Source organism: Monodon monoceros, unplaced genomic scaffold (genome assembly GCF_005190385.1).
Source record: "Monodon monoceros isolate NGI ecotype Baffin Bay Population unplaced genomic scaffold, NGI_Narwhal_1 Super_Scaffold_5, whole genome shotgun sequence".
Lineage (NCBI taxonomy): Eukaryota > Metazoa > Chordata > Mammalia > Artiodactyla > Monodontidae > Monodon > Monodon monoceros.
Window position 1 is genome coordinate 60,173,891 of NW_021703782.1, and position 23,778 is coordinate 60,197,668.

General features: G+C 40.0%; 1 protein-coding gene across 1 annotated transcript in view; it reads left to right on the forward strand.

Moving 5' to 3' along the window:
- The window catches only part of LOC114884591 (histone-arginine methyltransferase CARM1-like), a 262,834-nt gene extending 254,812 nt beyond the window's left edge, over window positions 1-8,022 (forward strand). Inside the window, exon 12 of the mRNA XM_029203636.1 lies at window positions 7,418-8,022. Within this exon, the coding sequence (XP_029059469.1) occupies window positions 7,418-7,511 (94 nt within the window). The 3' untranslated portion in view covers window positions 7,512-8,022. The remainder of the gene's footprint in view (window positions 1-7,417) is intronic.
- Window positions 8,023-23,778: the final 15,756 nt, after the last annotated feature.

Below are 23,778 nucleotides of genomic sequence, written 5' to 3' on the forward strand. Positions count from 1 at the left end.
TTCTCCCCTTCCACACAGGTCCTAAGCAGAGGGCCCGCCCCATGCTTGAACGTCACCTCGCCTAGGTCCCGCCCCACCCTAAACCCCACCCCTGCCTAAGTTCCACCGCCACCTAAACTCTGCCCCCATAGGCAAGGATTTTTTTTTTTCTTTTTTTCTCTTTTAGATTGGGGTTCTGTTTTACCTTGTTGATTCATTGTTGTTGATTGTTGTATATTTTTATTTTTCCTAATCTTCTATTTTTCTCATTTTATTCTTTATACTTTGTTATTCTCTCCTTTTGGCTTGTCCCACCCCCCTCCCCTTTTTTATTCTTTTATGTCTTCTGGTTTTATTTTACCTTGTTGCAGTTGTTTCAATTATAGTTTTATTTTTCCTAATATATTTCTTATCTTTTTGAACTTATTTTGTTTTTTATTCTTTGATATTGTACTGCTCCTTTTTTTTCTTTCTTTCTTTATTCTTTTTTTTTTTTTTTTTTTTTTTTTTTTACCATGCTACAAAACTTGTGGGATCTTGGTTTCCAGGCCAAAGGTCAGGCCTGAGCTCCTGTGGTGGGAGCTCAGAGTCCAAACCACTGGACTAACCGAGAACCTCAGACCCCATGGAATATCTATCAGAGTGAAGCCACCCAGTGGTCCTCATCTCAGCACCAAGACCCGGCTGTATCCAAAGCCTGCAACTTCCAGTGCTGGATGTCTTAGGCCAAACAAGCAGTAAGACAGGAATATAGCACCACCCATCAAAAAAAAAGACAAAAAAATGTATTACAGATGAAGAAGCAAGGTAAAAACCTACAAGACCAAATAAATGAAGATGAAATGGGCAACCTACCTGAAAAATAATTCAGAGTAAAGACGATCCAAAATTCAGAAATAGAATGGAGAAAATACAAGAAATATTTAACAAGGATCTAGAAGAAGTAAAGAGCAAACAAACAGTGATAACACAATTACTGAAATTAAAAATACTCTAGAAGGAATAACAGAATGCTAGAAGATAAAATGGTGGAAGTAACTGCCAGGGAGAAGAATAAAGAAAAATGAATGAAAAGAATTGAGGACAGTCACAGAGACCTCTGGGACAACATTAAACGCACCAACATTCGAATTATATGAGTCCCAGAAGAAGAAGAGAAAAAGAAAGGGTCTGAGAAAATATTTGATGAGATTATAGTCGAAAACTTCCCTAATGTGGGAAAGGAAATAGTCAATCAAGTCCAGGAAGCACAGAGAGTCTTATACAGGATAAACCCAAAGAGAAACATGCAGAGACACATATTAATCAAACTATCAAAAATTAAATAGAAAAAATATTAAAAGTAGCAAGGGAAAAGCCACAAATAATATATAAGGGAATCCGCATAAGGTTAACAGCTGATCTTTCAGCAGAAACTCTGCAAGCCAGAAGGGAGTGGCAGGACATATTTAAAGTGATGAAAGGGAAAAACCTACAGTGAATATTATTCTACCCAGCAAGGATCTCATTCAGATTTGATGGAGAAATTAAAACCCTTACAGATAAGCAAAAGTTAAGAGAATTCAGCACCACCAAACCAGCTTTACAACAAATGCTAAAGGAACTTTTCTAGGCAGGAAACACAAGAGAAGGAAAAGGCCTACAAAAACAAACTCAAAACAATCAAGAAAATGGTAATAGGAGCATACATATCGACAATTACCTTAAATGTAAATGGATTAAATGCCCCAACCAAAAGACATAGACTGGCTGAATGGATACAAAAACAAGACCAGTATATATGCTGTCTACAAGAGACCCACTTCAGACCTAGGGACACATACAGACTGAAAGTGAGGGGATGGAAAAAGATATTTGATGCAAATGGAAATCAAAAAGCTGGAGTAACAATTCTCGTATCAGACAAAATAGACTTTAAAATAAAGACTATTACAAGAGGCAAAGAAGGACACTACAGAATGAGCAAGGGCTCAATCCAAGAACAAGATATAACAATTGTAAATATTTATGCACCCAACATAGGAGCACCTCAATACATAAGGCAAGTGCTAACAGGCATAAAAGGAGAAATCAACAGTAACATAATAGTAATAGGGGATTTTAACACCCCACTTTCACCAATGGACAGATCATCCAAAATGAAAATAAATAAAGACACACGAGCTTTAATGACACATTAAACAAGATGGACTTAATTGATATCTATAGGACATTCTATCCAAAAACAACAGAATAGACTTTCTTCTCAAGTGCTCATGGAACATTCTCCAGGTTAGACCATATCCTGGGTCACAAATGAAGCTTTGGTTAATTTAAGAAAATTGAAATCGTATCAAGTATCTTTTCTGACCACAGTGCTATGAGACTAGATATCAATACAGGAAAAAAATCTGTAAAAAATACAAACACATGGAGGCTAAACAATACACTACTAAATAACTGAGAGATCACTGAAGAAATCAAAGAGGATATCAAAAAATACCTAGAAACAAATGACAATGAAAACACGACAACCCTAAACTATGGGATGCAGCAAAAGCAGTTCTAAGAGGGAAGTGTATAGCAATACGATCCTACCTTAAGAAACGAGAAACATCTCAAACAAACAACCTAACTTTACATCTAAAGCAATTAGTGAAAGTAGAACAAAAAAACCCCTACAAAGTTAGCAGAAGGAAAGAAATCATAAAGATCGGATCAGATTAAATGAAAAAGAAATGGAGGAAACAATAGCAAAAATCAATAAAACTAAAAGCTGTTTCTTTGAGAAGATAAAATAACCTGATAAACCATTAGCCAGATTCATCAAGAAAAAAAGGGAGAAGACTCAACTCAACAGAATTAGAAATGAAAAAAGAGAAGTAACAACTGACACTGCAGAAATACAGAGAATCATGAGAGATTACTACAAGCAACTCTATGCCAATAAAATGGACAACCTGGAAGAAATGGACAAATTCTTAGAAAAGCACAACCTTATGAGACTGATCCAGGAAGAAAGAGAAAATATAAACAGACCAATCACAAGCATTGAAACTGAAGCTGTGATAAAAATCTTCCAACAAACAAAAGCCCAGGACCAGATGTCTTCGCAGGCAAAATCTGTCAGACATTTAGAGAAGAGGTAACATCTGTCCTCTCAAACTCTTCCAAAATATAGCAGAGGAAGGAACACTCTCCAACTCATTCTACAAAGTTACCATCACCCTGATGCCAAAACCGACAAAGATGTCACAAAAAAAGAAAACTACAGGCCAATATCACTGATGAACATAGATACATAAATCCTCAACAAAATACTAGCAAACAGAATCCAGTCGCACATTAAAAGGATCATACACCGTGATCAAGTGGGGTTTATCCCAGGAATGCAAGGATTCTTCACAATATGCAAATCAATCAGTGTGATACACCATATTAACGACTTCAAGGATAAATACCATATGATCATCTCAATAGATGCAGAAAAAGCTTTTCACAAAATTCAACACCTATTTATGACAAAAACTCTCCAGAAAGTAGGCATAGAGGGAACCTACCTCAACATAATAAAAGCCATATATGACAAACCCATAGCCAACATCGTTCTCAATGGTGAAATACTGAAACCATTTCCTCTAAGATCAGGAACAAGACAAGGTTGCCCACTCTCACCACTGTTATTCAACATAGTTATGGAAGTTTTAGCCACAGCGATCAGACAAGAAAAAGAAATAAAAGGAATCAAAATTGGAAAAGAAGAAGTAAAACTGTCACTGTTTGCAGATGACATGATACTATACATAGGGAATCCTAAAGATGCTACCAGAAAACTACTAGACCTAATTAATGAATATGGCAGCGTAGTGGGATACAAAATAAATGCACAGAAATCTCTTGCATTCCTATACATTAATGATGAAAAAATCTGAAAAAGAAATTAAGGAAACACTCCCATTCACCATTGAAACAAAAAGAATAAAATACCTAGGAATAAACCTACCTAAGGAGACAAAAGACTTATATGCAGAAAAGTATAAGACACCGATGAAAGAAATTAAAGGTGATACAAACAGATGGAGAGAGATACCATGTTCTTGGATTGGAAGAATCAACATTGTGAAAATTACTATACAAAGCAATCTGCAGATTCAGTGCAATCCCTATCAAACTACCAATGTCATTTTTCACAGAACTAGAACAAAATATTTCACAACTTATGTGGAAACACAAAAGACCCTGAATAGCCAAAGCAATCTTGAGAAAGAAAAACGGAGCTGGAGGAATCAGGCTCCTGGCCTTCAGACTATACAACAAAGCTACAGTATTCAAGACAGTATGGTACTGGCACAAAAACAGAAATATAGATCAATGGAACAGGATAGAAAGCCCAGAGATAAACCTACGAGCATATGGTCACCTTATCTTTGATAAAGGAGGCAAGAATATACAATGGAGAAAAGACAGCCTCTTCAATAAGTGGTGCTGGGATAACTGGACAGCTACATGTAAAAGAATGAAATTAGAACACTTCCTAACACCATACAGAAAAATAACTTCAAAATGGATTAAAGACCTAAATGTAAGGCCAGACACTATAAAACTCATAGGAAAACACAGGCAGAACACTCTATGACATATATCACAGCAAGATCCTTTTTGACCCACCTCCTAGAGTAATGGAAATAGAAACAAAAGTAAACAAATGAGACCTAATCAAACTTCAAAGCTTTTGCACAGCAAAGGAATCCATAAACAAGACGAAAAGTCAACCCTCAGAATGGGAGAAAATATTTGCAAATGAAGCAACTGACAAAGGATTAATCTCCAAAATATACAAGCAACTCATGCAGCTCAATATCAAAAAAACAAACAACCCAATCCAAAAAATGGGCAGAAGACCTAAATAGACATTTCTCCAAAGAAGATACACAGATTGCCAACAAACACATGAAAAGATGCTCAACATCACTAATCATTAGAGAGATGCAAATCAAAACTACAATGAGGTATCACCTCACACCCGTCAGAATGGAATCACCCAACAATCTACAAACAATAAATGCTGGAGAGGGTGTGGAGAAAAGAGAATCCTCTTGCACTGTTGGTGGGAATGTAAATTCATATAGCCACTCTGAAGAACATTATGAAGGTTACTTTAAAAACTAAAAGTAGAACTACCATATGACCCAGCAGTCCCACTGTTGACCGTGTGCCCAGAGAAAACCATAATTCAAAGAGAGTCACGTACCACAGTGTTCATTGCAGCACTATTTACAGTAGCCAGGACATGGAAGCAACCTAAGTGTCCATCGACAGTGAATGGATAAAGAAGATGTGGCACATATGTACAATGGAATATTACTCAGTCATAAAAAAACGATATTGAGTTATTTGTAGTGACGTAGAGGGACCTAGAGATTGTCATACAGAGTGAAGTAAGTCAGAAAGAGAAAAACCAATACCATATGCTAACACATACATATGGTATCTAAAAAAAAAAGTCTGATGAATCTAGGGACTGTACAGGAATAAAGATGCAGACCTAGAGAATGGACTTGAGGACATGGGGAGGGGGAAGGGTAAGCTGGGACGAAGTGAGAGAGTGGGATGGACATATATACGCTACCAAATGTAAAATAGATAGCTAGTGGGAAGAAGCCACATAGCACTGGGAGATAAGCTCAGTGCTTTGTGTCCACCTAAAGGGGTGAGATAGGGAGGGTGGGAGGGAGATGCAAGAGGGAGGGGATATGGGGATATACGTATGCATATCGCTGATTCACTTTGTAATACAGCAGAAACTAACACAATATTGTAAAGCAATTATACTCCAAGTAAGATGTTTAAAAATATAAAAAAGCCCACAGAAATGAGTGCTTAAAAATATATATATGGCTATGTCTTCCTCTCATTTTGTTTGTCCTCAATACAATCTAGACCTTGAGTTACCGGTTTCACAGAATCTGACCTTATATTTAAACCTACCCAGGCCACTATTGGGAATGATAGGGAGGGATTTATATCACTCACTAATTTCTGGAATTTAAAAAAGAAGCCTAGTTATCAAGGAAATTCTAATTAAAAGAATAATATTTTAATCGCAACCATTTAAATATTAAGAATTGGAAAAAGTATAATGAGTATATTAGTAGTTTTATGCCTTGTAGGTGAGGAGGTAATTTGGTACACTTTCTGGAAGATATTTTAGCAGTAGGTCTTGAGAGCCTTAAATATGTTTTACATGCTTTAGGCTGGTGAGTCTACCTCTAAGAATTTATCCCAAGCAAGATAATCCTAGATAGTACGTAAAGATGTATTACAGGAATGTCTTTTGCAGAGAATTTCTGTCATAAAAAAACCAGATTTTTGTTATCATAAGTAATAATATATTATTATAAAAGCATAAATATTTAACAATGAGAAATTGCTAAATCAATTGTGCTATACCCACATAATGGTATTGAAAAATACATTGTTGAGAATTATAGGATAAATGCTAATGTTAAATAAAATAAGGAGATAAGAAGGACTATTTAAGCAATTTAAGCATGATTTTGCTAAAATTTTATATTTATAAGTGTAGGGAAAATTACATAGAAGGGAAATATTCTACAATGCTAGTTGAAGGAATCCTTGTCTAATGACATTATAGATCATTCTATTTCTGTTTTTCCTTATTTTTCTACAGTGAGTATGTCACCCTTTTATAACCAAAAGAAATACATATGTTCTTGAGAATGACTAATAAAAATCCCACAAACATAGCCCCTTCAGATTAGTCATCAAGGATATAGCATATTACTTGTTATTATTAGCCGCTTCTTCTCACTGTAATTGCTTGAGGCTTCGTCTGGGGTCTCTTAAAGTCAATCACATTTGTTGGCTGTTTTACGTCAGTTTGAGGTTTTAGCTTAGCCAGTTCTCGCTTGATTAAGATTGTTTTGGTACATCAGTGGTGACCCATAAAGGGTCTCTGTTACTTAAAGCCATTTGTGCCATTGATATTGATAAAGCTTTTTTTTTAAAATACTTTCATCAACCAGAAATACCATTACCTTTGTAATATTTAAACCAAGAAATTATAGGTATCAGACTCTTGTAATAAACAGTTTGCAAGCAAACAAGCCTTCAATTACCTCTACCAATATTAATCATATCCAAATAAACAGATACAGAAACGTATAAGATGCCAAACACATGCTCTTAAAACCCGCGTGAAGTAGGTATGCGTAGGTGATGCCCAGGACTTCCCTGGTGGTCCAGTGGTTAAGACTCCACGCTTCCACTGCAGGGGGCATGGGTTTAATCCCTGGTCAGCAAACTAGGATCCCACATGCCACATGGTGCACTCAAAAAAGTAGAAAAAAAAGGAAAAAAGACGGTGCCCTAAATATATGTGACTGGCTAACACCAGCCTTGTGAGTTGATATGTTGGTTTTCTTTTTCTGCCTTACAGACAGAGCTATGACATTCAGATCGTGGCGCTGGTAAACCAGACAGGCTTGAGGTCTGGGAACACCCTCGATTTAAAGAATCCTTTCTTTAGGTAAGAAATGCCCTCATCCATTTCACACCTATGTATATAGGATCTCAATTGACCATATGACTAGGTAAAGAGGTTTAGAATAATTCCATCTTTCCTGAGAGGAGAAAAAGCATCTATTCTTCTCTAAGGAGACTTGGATCCCGATATGGAGTTGAGTGTTTTATGTTCCATTAAACAGAAATCTATATAGAACAGCGCAGGAGAGTCCTACAAAGTGAATTCTCCTTACAGCTGTGTGACCTCAGGTAAAGTCACTTTCCTTCTGGCATTCAGTTTTCTCATCTGCAAAATGTAGAGTTTAAAGATGATCTTCTTTGCCCTTCATTCACTATGGGATAATTTTACGTAGCAGTTATTCCAATACACCTAAAACACGAGTCCATTTAAAGTAAATTTTTTTAGATGTTTTTTGAGAGCATGTAAGTCAGGACGTAATTTTCTTTGGCAGCTGTGCAGATTTTGTCTGATATGAAGAACTTGCCACAGTGGGTTGGATACAACACATGTTTGTGGAAAATCTCCCCATTTGCATAGCTATTCAATATGAGCCAATTAAATATCCACACATGAAATCAACCACACAAAACCACTGGACACTGTCACTCTTGACTTTCTTAATAGAAAGTGACTTTTCTCTCATATTTTAATGTCTCCCCAAGGCTTTAATTCAAAGCATCATGTGTGTATAGTATTAAAATCTTAAAGAAAAGAGGAAACTCAGGAAACCACACCAAGAATTCTTTGGCCAAGATGGGAAAATGAAATGTTGACCTTGAAGCAGGGGAGGCAAGGCTGTAATTGTATATGTTGTATGTAGGCTATCACACATGGTGTGACTCTTTGAAACCTATTGCCAGTTAGGGATATGGATCTGTCTCGAATTCCAAGGGAAGAGAGAAGTCCTCGCTTCCATCCCTTTGCACAATCCTGCCATGTTAAGGAAAGAGCACAGGTTTTGAGCTCGGAGAGAACAGGCTGACTACTCACCAGTACTATTGAACCTGCCTAGCCCTCAGTTTTCTCATCTGTAAGATGGGATAAACAGCATACCTCACCAGGCGATTGCAAGGATCTATAACATGTCCAAGTACGTAGTAGTTCACATAACTGGTGCTCAATAAATGCCACTTTCTTTTCTTCCTGTTCTTGGCTCACCAGGTCTCTCTCTGAGTAAATAGATGTTGATTTGTAGTTCATTCCAAACAGAATCATTTGGGTTTTGGAAAAGAAAATGAATTCTTGTAGGGTTTCAGAAAACCCACTTTTGAATGAAAGAACCACATAAGCTAGTAACTCTGAGTCCCCCTTCCACTTCATCACACAAGACCAAGGTTTGAACCAGAAAACCACGGAGAGAGGGCCCAGGCCTTGGCCAGCCCCTGCTTCGCACGAAGACATAAACACAGTAGCCACAGGTCAGAGTGAGAGTGTCAAAGGTCTGCTGATGCCTAAGATGGCTACGGCCCTGTCAAACAGATGGACAGTGGAGCAAGGGGCAGATACCTTTCCTTTTCCCCTTTTCCCTCACTCAGCAGCAAGTCTGATTCATGTATTTAATTAAGCAAATGAGGTGCTTGAAAATGTAACTTCCCTGGGGATCACAGATCTTGAGTATATTTCTTCACCATCCCTTCCTGATGTCTAGGCCTCGGTATCCTCAATGGAGATGTGGGCTAACTGACAGAATTTTTGACGAGTACTTGGTATATAGTAGGTGCTTAGTTAAATGTCCAACAGTGTTAATACCCTTCTCCTCCTCCCCCACATGCAACTCCAGTTTGAGAGAGAGAGAGAGAGAGAGAGAGGGAGTGAGAGAGAGAGAGAGTGTGTGTGTGTGTGGTGAATGTGTGTATTTGGGAGAATTAAAATAAATGGCATTACCCAGAGGAACAATTGGTAATACAGCCTCAGAATAACTTTCTCTCCATTTGCTTTTTATTCTGCCCGTTTTTAGGGCACAGTAGGCCCTACTGACACACAAAAGCAAAAGATGCATTTTGGGGTTTTGGCAGATCCCCAATATCATCTGGCCACCAGTGACATGCTAAAAACATGTCAAGATCAACAAATTAATTGCTGAACACATGAGCATCCACCATTAAACATAATGTGAAAGTTTCTCTCTCTCCTTGGGCAGCGTCGGGGGGACTTTTACTTTGACTATTAATTATTTTAAAGTAATTTGAAAATAAGAGGTAACAGCTGTTCCTAAAAGTGAGCAAAGGCACAAAACTACTCCATCAGGGAGGGAAAGTTCTCCGGTAACCTAGTAGATTTTCCAAGAACTGTGAGACTAGTCCTTCATCATTAGGGTCCCACACAGTCTGTCCCAGGACATGGCTGGGCCACTCACTGTGCTGGGCTGTGGAAATGCGGCTGTGACCAGGGCAGGTGCAGCCCCTGCCTCCATGAAGCTCTCATTGTAGTGGGAGGGAAGTGGGCATTAAATAGCTATCTGCATAATTAAATATATCATCATTACTGCAATAAGTGACACGAAGGAGAAGTAGAGGTCACCAAGAGAGTGTTAATCCATAAAACCACCACCACGGGTGCCCCAAACCCAGAAACAGCTGAAGCTGCTTCAGAGCACCAGGAGAGAGAGCTCTGAGGTACTGTTGCCAAGTCCCACTAAGGAAAGCTGGGACCCAAAGTTTCCTGTTGAAACATGAGACCTTAATCAAGTTTGCTCACTTCTGAGAAGCCTCCCAAGCCCAAGGCTGGCTGAGATGCCCCTCGCACATCACTCAAAGAGCCCTGTGCAAATACCACTTTTAGGGTACCTGGATGGCTCTGTCTCAATTATTATTTTATTTGTCTGCAACACCACATACCTTGAACACAAGATTTTGCCTACTGCCGTTTATAATGCAGTGTAATGCAGTATCTAGCACATTAGGTGCTAGATAAATACTTGATGAATGAGTGAATGAATGTGGCCCCATGGAGCTCCTGATGGCTCCTAATAGAACTGTGACCAAGATTCCATGGCCCAAAGAGCATTTCATCTTCCATGCTCACACCGCAAGCCAAGCCTCTGTTCTACTCATGGCTTCTCACACAACAATTTGACCCTTCTTCCCCCAAAATACTAAGTTCCCTTGATTTCCTCAAGTTAAATATTGGTTTCCTTTGTGCTTTTTTTCAACCAGTTTATTAAGTAATTATTGTGTGCCAGGCACTCTTCTCAGTGCTGGGGTATAAGAGAGAATGAGATAGGTACAAACTCTCTGGTCCATGGTTTGATGTCTCCCAACAGACATCAGGAAAGTAAGCAAATAAATAAGATAATTGCAGATAGTGGTAACCTCTGAAAAAGATAAACAGAGTAATGTCTACCTGATTTAAAGAATTACAAGAAAGCTACAGTAATCACGGCAGTGCAGTACTGATGAATGGATGGCATGTAGATGAATGGAAAGAAATAGAGATCAGAAACGGACCGAAACGTATATGTCAATCGATTTTCAACAAAGTTGCAAAGGCAACTCAATGGAGAAGTGATAGTCTTTCAAAAGTGGTGCTGGAATGATTGGGTATCAGTATGCCATTAAAAAAAAAAAACAAAAACAACTTCCTCCCATATCTCACACCATCTCTAAAAATTAACTCAAAAGGGATCATAGATTAAAATGTAAAGCATAGAAGAAAATTTTTGTGACCTTGGATTAGACAGTAATTTCATAGATATGGTACCAGAAACAATTCATGAAAAGAAAAAAATGATAAACTGTCCTTTATCAAAATTAAATGAAAAGATAAGTCACAAACTGGGTGAAAATATTTGGAAATCATTTATCTGGAAAAAAACCTAGTATCCAGAATATAAAAAGAAGGTGTGATGCAATATTCTCAAAAATAGTAAGAAAAATAATAAGAAAATAATGATTTTTTTAAAGAGCAAAAGATTTGAACAGATACTTTATCAAAGAAGGTATAATAGCAAATAAGCACATGAGAAGATGGTCAACATCATTGGTCATTAGGGAAAGTGCACATTATAACCATAATGACATACCATCACACACCTATTACAATGACTAAAATAAAAATCCTGACAATACCAAGTGCTGCGGAATTCGTGGAGCTCCTGGAACTCTCATTCATCGCTGGTCGGAATACAAAATGGTACAGCCACTTTGGAAAACAGTTGAATAGTTTCTTCTGTCATTAAAAATTCACTTACCATATCACCCAGCAATCCCACTCCTTTTACACAAGTGAAATGAAAACTATATTTGAATGTTTATTGTATCTTTATTTATAGTCACAAAAAATTGGAAATAGATGGAATGTCTTTCAAATGGAGAATGAATAACATCCATACAATGGAATAATTTTCAGCAGTCAAAAGAGATGTAGTATGATACATGTAATAATACAGCTGAGTCTCAACTACATTATGCTCAGTGAAAAAAAGCCAGACCTAAAAGGCTACATACTATGTGACTCCATTTCTATGACATTCTGGCAACGGGAACACTGTAGATACAGGAAACAGATCAGAGCTGGGGTTGGGAGAGGGTTGACTATAAAGGGGGTATGGGAACATGGTGCAGGGCGATGGAATTTTTCTAGATCTTGATTGTAATCTTGGCAGTATGTCTTTATGTGTTTGTCAAAACTTGCAGACCTGGACACTAAAAAGGGTGAACTTTACTGTATCTATAAAAATACTTTAGTTATATAAAAACTTACAAGAATGAAAAAGGGATAGCAGAAAACAAATGAACAGAGTGATGTGCTGGACAGTGGCAAGGCCAGGGATCGGGGGTGGGTGTTATTTACGTGGGGTGATCTTCTAGGCCTCTCCAAAGAGGTAGTCGCAGAGTGAAGACATAAATGTCAGGAAGGAACCAGCCTGGGCAGACATGCCCACAGAGCCTTCTACAGGAGAGCAGGAAGGGCAAAGCCCTGAGGCAAAATGAGCCTATTGAATAGCAAGAAAAGAGAGAAATAAGCCGCTTAGTCTTTGCTGTAAACCTATAAAAAAAAGCAAAAGTCTTCAGCGAACAAAAATCTGGATCGTCGTCTCAGATCTGAATTTAGGCTATGCATAATCAAACTCACTAAATATAGTGGGTAAATACAGATCTAAGGCTGCCCATAAAAACTCCAGGAAACAGCATGGAGCAGGAAGAAGGAAGTAAGAGGGGGCAGGGAGGGAAGGAGGGGATGTGAACATACAACCGGCTTGCCTGTAGCTTTGGATCTGGTGGAATTTAATTACTCAGTGTCACAGAATCACCTTCTCTGTTTTAGGTTTGCTTAGAAGATAGTGACAAGCCAAGCCATAAGTAAATGAAGGCCTGAGAAGTCCCTTGACATGCAAGTTAATCCTTCATGTTCACATGCATTCTAAATTTTACAAGGATGTTTAGGTTTATTTAAATTCCTTTTTTCCACCTTAACTTTAAAATGTGCATCCTTATTTGACTGACAAATCTATTTCTTGGTGCTTCTTTACCTGGACTGGTCTTTAACAGCTTTCTGCATGTAGCCGAAGAATGATTTTCTTTTCTGTTTTTGTTTTTTTTTTTTAATAGTAAAGCCAACAGCATTGCTTTAATTTTTGAAGTATTTAAAAAAGAAATTGAGCAAAATCCTACCTCATGTTTATAACGTATGCGTATGTATGACATGACATTAGAGCATGTGAGGGGTGATCTATTTGCAATTTTAATCTGTTCTTGCAAATATTTTCAGTAAATAATAGCTAGTGCCTAGCTCAGCGATGTGTTAAAGAATTTTTGCTTTATTCAGGTCATAGAATAATATGATGTCAGGAATGTTCCTCATTGGCAATATTTGATGACTCTGTGTGTAGTTAAGAAAATAAAGATGGAACCTTTGTCAGTCCTCTTAGGTTTACAATAAAAATGTACAGTGTGAGACACCAGTGAGGCCTCTCCTTTACGTTAGGACATTTGTTGTATGTCACACTTCAAATGGTGGTGAAAGATGATCTTTCTAAAGAGCGGGTTTTCCCCTGGCTTAACAACCCTTATAAAAATGGATGTCACGTCAGCACCACAGTCTAATGAAGCCCAAGAGGCAACCTGCTCACTCTGTGGGGGAACCTGGGATAAAGAGCAGTTACATATTCTCATCAGTCAGCCGGTCACCCACAGCCGTCAGCTTTCCACTCTGGTGCTTTCACTCCTTCTGGCAGCTCAGTTTGAAATAGCCTTCTCCTTCTATCCATTCCAACAGTCCTACTCCCAAGACTGCAAGGCTTCCTTGCAACTCACCCTCACCAGCATGCCTCTCTAAAAGTACCCTTTCCTACCTTTAATGTGTCTCCCTTCTTGGACGAACCCTTTCATGCAGCATTTTATCACTTCCTACCGTAAACACACACATCTTTCTCTTCTATTAACTGGTTCTTTGTGGGTTGGATCAGAGAGCGATTCACTGTTTAATTTTCCACAATGCCTGACAGTACACCCAGTGCTCAATAAATGCACATTGGTAAAATAAATAAATCTATCCTGAAGTTAAGAGTAATTAGAATAATGGAATCGGGCCTGACAGTGTTCTTTTTGTTTTTAATCAATATTTTTTATTGAAGTATAGTTGGTTTACAGTGTTGTGTTAATTTCTGCTGTGCGGCAAAGTGATTCAGTTATACATATATATACATTTAAAAATATTTTTTCCATTATGGTTTATCGTAGGATATTGAATATAGTTCTCTGTGCTATGCAGTAGGACCTTTTTGTTTATCCATCCCATATCTAATAGCTTACATCTGCTGACCCCAACCTCCCACTCCAACCCTCCCCCAACCCCCTCCCCCTTGGCAGCCACAAGTCTGTTCTCTATGTCCATGGTTCTGTTTCTGTTTCATAGATAGATTCATTTGTGTCATATTTTAGATTTCACGTATTACCGTTTTCATATGATATTTTTTTTTCTCTTTCTGACTTCACTTAGTATGATAATCTCTAGTTGCATCCATGTTGCTGCAAATGGCATTATTTCGTTGTTTTTTATGGCTGAGTAGTATTCCATTGTATATATGTAATACCACATCTTCTTTATCCATTCACCTATTGATGGACGTTTAGATTTTTTCCATGTCTTGGCTATTGTGAATAGTGCTATGAACACAGGGGTGCATATATCTTTAAGAATTATAGTTTTGTCTGGATATATGCCCAGGAGTGGGATTGCTGGGTCATATGGTAGTTCTATTTTTAGTTCTTTAAGGAACCTCCATACTGTTCCCCATAGTGGCTGTACCAACTTACATTCCCACCAACAGTGTAGGAGGGTTCCCTTTTCTTCATGCCCTCTCCAGCATTTGTTATTTGTAGACTTTTTAATGATGGCCATTCTGACCAGTGTGAGGTGGTACCTCCTTGTAGTTTTGATTTACATTTCTCTAATAATTAGCAATGTTGAACATCTTTTCGTGTGCTTATTGGCCATCTGTATGTCTTCTTTGGAGAAATGTCTATTTAGGTCTTCTGTCCACTTCTTGATTGGGTTGTTTTTGTTGTTGTTACTGTCGAGTTATATGAGCTGTTTGTATATTCTGGAAACTAGGCCCTTGTTGGTCACATCATTTGCAAATATTTTCTCCCATTTGGTAGCTCGTCTCTTCATTTTGTTTATGGTTTCCTTTGCTGTGCAAAAGCTTGTAAGTTTGCTTAGGTCCATTTGTTTATTTTTGTTTGTATTTCTATTGCCTTGGGAGACTGACCTAAGAAAACATTGGTACAATTTATGAGGCCTGACAGTGTTCTAACTGCTTTTCAAGAAACTGTAAACCCTGGATTACAGAAACACAGTATGGCTGCTGCCGCTGCCACTGCCTCCACCCACACCCGGGGCAGACATTCATAATCAATCCCCACACTCTTTCCCACCGAACCCTGATGTGACCTCACAGTCCTTCTCAGCCTGACGCCCTGGGAAGCCATTATCAATCTATAGATGTGGACACAAGAGATGAAACCCATGACTTTCAATGATTCAAAACATTGATATTATTTCCCAATCTTTGAACAGTCCTGAAGATCTATAATATTATGAATTTATAATTTATAATTTGTCCTGAAGCACAAATTTGATAACAGATACCTGCTACAAGGGTGGATGATAGGGAGGGCCTTTTTGTCAATAACTCAGAGGATGCATCTCCATGTCATCAATAACTATCCCAAGGTATTCCTTAAAAATTGTTTGTCATCATCTTCACCCTATCTTTAGAAATTTAAGTAAGCTCTTAGTGTTACTAAACAAATGATGTAGAATAGAGCTTACTTTAATGGAGGAATCTAGTAACTTTACTACTTATTCTAGTCCTATATCTTATAGAATTATTAAGAATCAAAGGGAATTACTTATTAAGTGTTAATTTACTGTGTTTCATGGGGAAATTACATTACCATATTACTTACAAATTTGAAAGTGACCTTAAAGCATGTCCCCTGTGAATATCAAGAGTAGATTCTGAATTTAGGGAAACCTTGGAGACCTCAGTCTTTCATGAAGCCATCACATCATAATTAAGACAAGGTCAGAGCCCTGGGGAGTCGTGGCGAGTTGGTCAGGAGCTGATGTCAGGAGCTGCTCTGAGGTAGCCTGCATCTCAGGAAGTGCAACCAGGACAACTGTGGGACTTAGAGGTCGCACAGGCTGAGGAGCTCCAGGACATACACCAGGCAGTGGCTGTAGAGGTTAAATTGTGCCTTTGACTGCCAGTAAAATGAGGCGCTGACTGAAAATAAACAGTAACTTTATCATATCACAGAACAAAAAGTCCAGAGGTAGAGCGGACTCCAGGATTGATGACTCAGTGGCTTGGTGTTTTCATCAAGGACTGAGGTTCTTCCCTCCTTTGGCTCTGCCATCCTCCCTCATGGGTCAGCCCCCTTCAGAGGCACAAGGAGACCATGAAAGTTACAGGAGTCACGTCTACACACACCGATGTGCAGAGTCATAAGAAGAGGCTGTCACTTCTGGTGTCGCCTCTTAAAGATATGCTGGTTATATCACTTATATAGCACTTATTATGTACCAGGCACTCTTCTAAGCACTTTACAAACATAAACTAATTGTGATCCTTACACCCTGTAGGTATGTATTATTATTAACCCTATTGAACAGATGAGGAAATGGAAACAGAAAGGTTAAGTAATTTTCCTGATGACACACAGCTGGTAAGTGGTGGTGCCAGGATTGTAAACCAGGCAGCCCACTCCAGAGTCTGTGCTCTTAACCACAAAGCTCTCCGTACCGCAAAAGAGCCTTTCAGAAGCAACCCACAGACTTGCCTTCATGCTTCCGTGGCCAGATGTGAGTCACATGCCCACCTCTAAACCAGTCAGTGACAAGAGACATGGGATTACTACAGAGGGGCTAAACTGAACAAGATTTATCTCTGAGCTGGAGATGGACTCAGCCTGAAAAAAAGTAGGGTTCCATTCCCCAAGAAGGGGAATGGACATAAGGCAAGGAACCACTGTCACCTGCTTTTGAGGGGCTGCCTACAAACAGTCCAGCCGCACTACTAATTCCATTTCCTCTGCACTTATAAGGTAAGACGGTGTATTATACCGTAGTCATCCACACACGTATGTCTCCCTCTTCCCACTTGCTTGCAAGCACTCCGAAGATAGGAACAAATCTTACAAATCTGCATATTCCCCACAGGGCCTGGCATAGGGCCTGGCTCATAGAAAGTGTTCAAGAAACGTTTGTTCATTATAATTGAATTTTCATTCTCAAGTCTACTTAATTGGAGAGGTCAACAGTTGGCCATGCTCAAGGCAGGCTGATAATGCATTTTCACATTGATCTAGCAATCAAATTCTGAGAAACTTCCCTTGCCATGCAAAATAGCATGAAATCACACATTAACATAGGTCAATACAAAAGCCTAAACTTATTAAATTGTTAGTGTCTTGCACTCAGCACCCTTGGAAGTAACATTAATGTCACATTTTATTGTGACTTGACAGTTCCACTATATTTAACGAAACACATCAGAGCGCCATAGACAGAGCAGGCTTCATAATTTATACCACTCAGTGCAAAAAAGATGCAGAGACCCAGCCTGGGTAGATGAGTCCATCTCCCCTTTCATGAGCTTATTGTTCCAAACCACGGTGGACAGGTGACCCCGCAAGAGACTGTGACTTCCCAGTACTGAGATTGAGAGTGGGTGCGAGGGCCCCACGGATTTGCAGACTGAGCTCAGTCCCTGAACAGGAACTAGCATTTCTCTTCCCCACCTCTGGAAACAGCTGGACACATGCCTGATTCCAGCTCTACCCCCCTGGGGGCAGAGTGTAACAGTAGAACTCCGGCAACCCTGCCTGGTCGCTACTGTAGTCAAAGGGGCAGGGGCAGGGAGGGAGAAGCCAGCCAGAGCCTGGGGCTTAGTGGATGGATCCCAAAGAGGCAGCGGGAAGGCGGGACCCTCTGTGAGCCGAAGCTACCAGCCCCGGGCGTGTGCTCTGTAGTCCCAGCACACGCCACTGACAAAACACAAATCCAAAGATAGAAATATTAAGGATCTCAGGACAGCAACTACGGAGCGTTAAACCACAGGACCCTGTGCAACTGCACTTATCACACGCCCTGGACACAGAGGTGAGCTGTAGTGCCATAGAATATCCATCTATGGAGAAGAGAGACGCCCTTTTAAGTCGTGCTATTATACAAAAGCTGGTTGAATGCATGAGCTTATTTCAGGGGATGGGGAAGAAATTAGACAATGAAGAGAGTAACTGCTCTCTGTACAAGTGTTCATCCCAGGTTCCGTTCAGTGGCTCCTCTCCTGATGTATGCCATGGTGACTTTGGACTTTACCCTGTAGACGGAACCAGGAACCATTCCACGTTTTTTAAGTGGAGGAGTGACATAATCAGATTTGTCTCAAACATGGGTTTCTTTGGGGGCAGTGTGGAGGAGGAATTCAGCTGACCCTAGGCAGCCGAATCGACCAAGTTCTACATCAGTTAGTACGGAAAGTAATATAACAGCACCATGGTTAAAGGTGAGGGCTCTTTAGTTAGAGTATAGCTGGATTCAAATCCTGGTTCTGTCACTTACTAGATATATAAACTTGAGCCAGTCACCTACCTTCTCTGAGATCCAATTTCCTTATCTGCTAAAATGAAGTAATAGCAATAGGGTTCTTGGGAGGGTTGATGCAGTGATACACATAAAGCATTTAACACAGTGCCTGCATCATTAAATATAGCTATTATCCTATTTTATTGCCATAGGAAATAGATTCTTATTGGTTTCTCTTCCCAGCTCCATGTTGATACCCTTTCTAAAACTTCTGTGCTTCCATTTATAAGAGGAAAAGGGGCACATGCCTGACCACCCCCATCTGCCACTCTCTCTCCCCTCTGGAACCTATAATTCCTTGGGGCAGAAGGAGTGACTATTACTTCCCTTGCTTTATAACCGTATTCCTCTACCTTAGGATAGCAGTCTCAAGATCTAGCTGTCCAATGTGGAGTAGCATCTTATCTACTTACAGAAGGAACTCTTGTCTGGGTCACTTTTATATGAAAGGAATTTAGAAAATTCCACTTTCTGTTCATAACCTAATTTTAAACATATTGTGGCTAAAGAAGTCATCTCATTCATTTACTCATTCCTTCATTCATTCACCCTCTTGCCCTGGATCAAAAAGTCTATGTAAAAGATGAACTAAAGGGTGATGACTTAAGGAAGAAATAAAAATATATTAGTTTAATATTTGCAGTATATTGTTTCCATTAAAAACAAAATCCATCAGTGTTATATTAATATAAGTGAAGTAATATGGAAATCCCATTTATCTGTAACTCACTAGAAGAGAGATCATTTGGGGGACACAACAAAAGCAGTTATACCTCAGGAGCACCAGAGGCGACTGGCACTGTTTCCCAGGTATTAGGAAATACCTAGAAATTAGAAAGAAAGAATGTGTTTATCAAAACAAAAACTCCAGGGCCATGTTCTTTCAAAAATGGAGAAGTTAAACACCACGAGCTTTAGCATCAGGCACACTAGGTTTGCATGTGCGTGGAGACTGGCAATTTTAGGTTTTGCAATTTGGCAAAACCTGTGGGCAGTTGGAATTGCCTTGCCAGGCCCCCTGAGTGATGCTACAAATGAGGAGCAGGTGTGTTGACCTCCTTGGCCCTGATGGTCAGTTAGAGAAGTCGGTGCTTGGCTAGGGCAGGAAGTGGAGATGCGAGTGGTCTCTGGGTGCTACTCCTCAAACTTTAGTGTGCATATGAGTCTCCTGGAGAGCTTGTTAAGATGCAGAATCTGATTCAATAGATCTGGGGGTGTGACTTGAGGTTCTTTATTTCTAACGCACTCCCAGTACACTCCCAGTGATGCCAGTACTGCTGGCCATGGACCACGCTTTGAGTAGTGAGGGAGCGTACTCCAGTGGGTGGCTCTGTGCCAAGGTAGCTTTTGCTCCTGGTCCTGTTCTCACCTGGTGCTTCAGTATTTGTACATTTCTATGTTGTGCATCAAACTGGTAACTGGGTCTCTTTCTTTCTTACTCAGTTGTTAACAAACATCTGCAGAGTACTTACTATTGCAGAGATAATGGCAATTTGAAGGCTTGAAGCAGAGGGGTGATGGGACGGGATTTATCCCATGTACTGGTTCGCTTTGGCTGCTTTTGATAAACAGTATGTGGGCAAGAATGGAAACAGGGAAATCCATTAGGAAGCTGTTTCCATAGAACAAATGAGCGTTGAGGAGTTAGGGCAAGGTTTTTAGTGGTGAAGATGCTGAGAAGTGACCAGATTTAGGATCTATTTTGGAGACAGTAGAAACAGAACTTGCTAATAGATTGGCTGTCAGTAGGAGAGGAAAAGGAAGAATCAAGGTCATCTCCCAGGTGTTTGGTCTGAGTGACAAAGGGCTACTTACTAAGATGGAGAAGACTAGGGGAGGGGCAGGTTGGGGAGGGGAAATCAAGAGTTGTGTTGTGGGCATGTTGGGGTTGAGATGGCCGCTTGTGTCAGAGGAGAGTTGAGAGCAGGCAGTTAGATGTGTGCATCTGGAACTCAGGGGGAGCACAGTCTGGAGGTAGGGGCGGGAGAGCCACAGAGCATGCAGGTGGGAATTAAAGCACAGGCCTGGATGAGGTCCCCTGGGAGACAGCGTAGAGAAGAGAAGAGAGCTCAGAGCAGAGAACTCTAACATTGAAAAGTTGGAGAGAGTAGAAAGGGTCTGCCAGAGAGTCTGAGCAGTTTGCCCAGTAGAGTAGGAGGAACGAGCGACAGAACAAAAGAAGAAATTGCTTCAAGGACGAGGGGTGAACAATTTGCGTCAAATGTGGCTATGAGGTCAAATATGATATGGGAACAGACTTAGCCCTTGGGACAAATAACATGGAAGTTATCAATGGCCATGATAAGAGCCATTTCAGGGGTGAAGAGTGAAGGGGAGGATGACAAAGTGGGCAAAGTGTATCTAGACAGCTCTTCCCAGGAGTCATGATGTGAAGAATAGCAGAGACATGGGGTGAGAGCTGGGTGCCTCTATCTGAATCTCTGCCTTGACAGCATGTATATAGCACCTCATTTTCTCCACCTTCGGTTGCACTTGGGCCGCAGCTCGGTCTTTATAGACTACATGTAGGCTGGAGTCTTTTCCTGAATCTTAGCCCCACGTCTGGCAATGTACAACCGTCTGCCCGACGACCCTGAAGACAAGTTTCTGCCCACTAGAGTCTCCGTTTAAAGTAAGAGTAAACCATGTACCCAGGAGAGACGTGGACAAAAAGAGAAGGAAAGAGGTAAGTCTTTTCTTTCTTTTTTTAATTGAAGTATAGTTATTTACAATGTTGTGTTAGTTTCCGGTGTACAGCAAAGTCATTCAGTTATACATACATATATATTCTTCTTCATATTCTTTCCCATTATGGTTTATTACAGGATATTGAATATAGTTCCCTGTGCTATACAGTAGGACCTTGTTGTTTGTCTAGTTTATATATAGTATTTTGTATCTGCTAATCCCAAACTCCTAATTTATCCCTCCCCCACCCCCTTTCCCCTTTGGTAACCATAAGTTTGTTTTCTATGTCGGCGAGTCTGTTTCTGTTTCATAGATAGGTTTATTTGTCTTATATTTTAGATTCCACACATAAGTGATATCATATGGTATTTGTCTTTCTCTATTAAGTATTTTCCTTACAAAACCAGAAAAGTTCTATGTAGTTGATGGCAGTCAGTGACGATGCTGGGTCTTCAGAAAGCATGACCATCAAAACGATGACGGTTGAAGATAAGAGGTCAGAGACCTCCCATCGTCAGCAATTATAAGCAAGGTGACAGACGCTCACAATGCTAGGAATTATTTAAATTTAATTTTTGAATTGTCAGTACATTCACATGGTTCAAAGTTCATGAAGTAAAAAGAATGTACAGTGGAGTCTCCATCTGAGCCCTGTCCCCAGCCTTCCAGTTCCCATCCCCTAAGTCAACTAAGGTTGTAAGTTTCTTGTCCATCCTTCAGCACACACATGCAAATACACATGCATTGTTCCCTCTCTCCACCTTTTGGCAAAAGTGGTATTATAGCCAACATACGATTCTGCATCTACAAAGACAGGAATTTGGCAACTTGGAGAGAAGTGGATTTTTGCAGCTTCACCTAACAGCTGTGAAATTCATGAGAAATGTCTTTTAGGAAAGCAGTTTTTTATTAGGTAGTAGGTATGAAAAATGGAGTCTAAGTTGAGATCTCATGTGTCTGGGAGCATCTGTTGAATGGGGTGGACCTGTGAGGAGGTAGAAGGTACCTGGGAGAACAAAGTAGGAAATGTGACATTTGTGCCTAAGAATTCTCATACAAGTTCCCAGGTCTGTCATGGAACCTTGCCATCACTGACGTGTTTGCTCGCCATCACCCCATCCCCTCCAGCACTCTGGGAAGGCTCTGCCCTCCTGCCAGCACACCCACAGGGGTCCTTGGCTGGATCCCTCTGAAGTCAGTCACCTACGAAGATCACCTCCTGTTCTCTGTCAAAATTGGCCTTGTATCGCAAATGCCTCCGTCTTGGCTGGCCACCCTTGCAGTGCCTCCATCAGGATTTATCGTGTGACCAGGTCCCCGTGCTCCTGCTTTAATGCCCCACCACCAGCTGCATATCTGAGCCCCTCTCCTAGCAGGGTGGGTGTGCCTCTTGAATGTGAATCAATTCTAATATTTAAAAAAACAGGACCCAGTGTTTTAAATTACCATCTGACATGCCAAGTGAAGTGAAGCTCATTTTCAGATGATTCCCAGCTGTCATAATAGCATTGTGCCTGGATGGCTCAGTCATCACAGAAGAAAGGAGGGCAATTTTATTTCAAATTTAACGTGATAACAGGAATTATGATGGGAAATCAACTTGAGATATTTAGAGCAGCTACTTAGAATCACATCAATTAACATTTGTCCATTGCTTTACTGTTGATAAAGCACTCTTATGTACACTGTCGTCATATATGTTAGGGAGTGATGGTGGCTCCAAGGAGAGAACAAAACTGAAGTATTTTACTGCCTAAACTTAGAAATGGTGAGGAAACGGACAGGTTCTTTCAAAAGGAGACCACCGAGCTAAGCACAAAAGAATAAGCATTACCAGCGCCAAATCCAGAGAGACTGAGATGAAAACATTGTCAATTCAAGATAGATATATTGTGGGAGGAGAGTCAAGCCAAACTGAGCTCCTATAACAAAGTGTCAGGATGGAGGGCTGTTAGACAACTGTTTGGCCAAAGTAGGTTGCTTGTTCTTTTATTTATCGCATAGGTAATACATAGCTTTGTATTAAAATATCACAACTTCAGATAAACCTGAAAGAAAGTGGCAGTATATCTTAGGCTTCTCTGTCTAGCCTCTCTTATGGCCACATTCTTGGAAACATTTGCCTGAATTTCATCTCCACTGAGACCCCCAATTTGCTGCTGCTTTCCTTGTTTCCCTGTAAAGTCTTTACCAACCTGCTGTCTCGTCCAGTGGTTTGGGAATCAACATTATCCTAGCTGTTTATGACTCAGGAATGGACTTAATTGATGATAACCGCATGTCCTGGAGGGTTGGCACTCATAGTTATCGTTTGTCTCAGAAGCTGAAATGCGCACTCTATCCATATAAATTGTGAGAGAATTCATCTTGATGAATGCCGAGCATGATTCGCCACAAGTGGCGATTTTGACTGGCCAATTGTGAATACATATTTTCTTTATGGTGCTTTCCCCAGAGTTTTGCGGAACTGGCTGGAACACATTTTTGTGTTT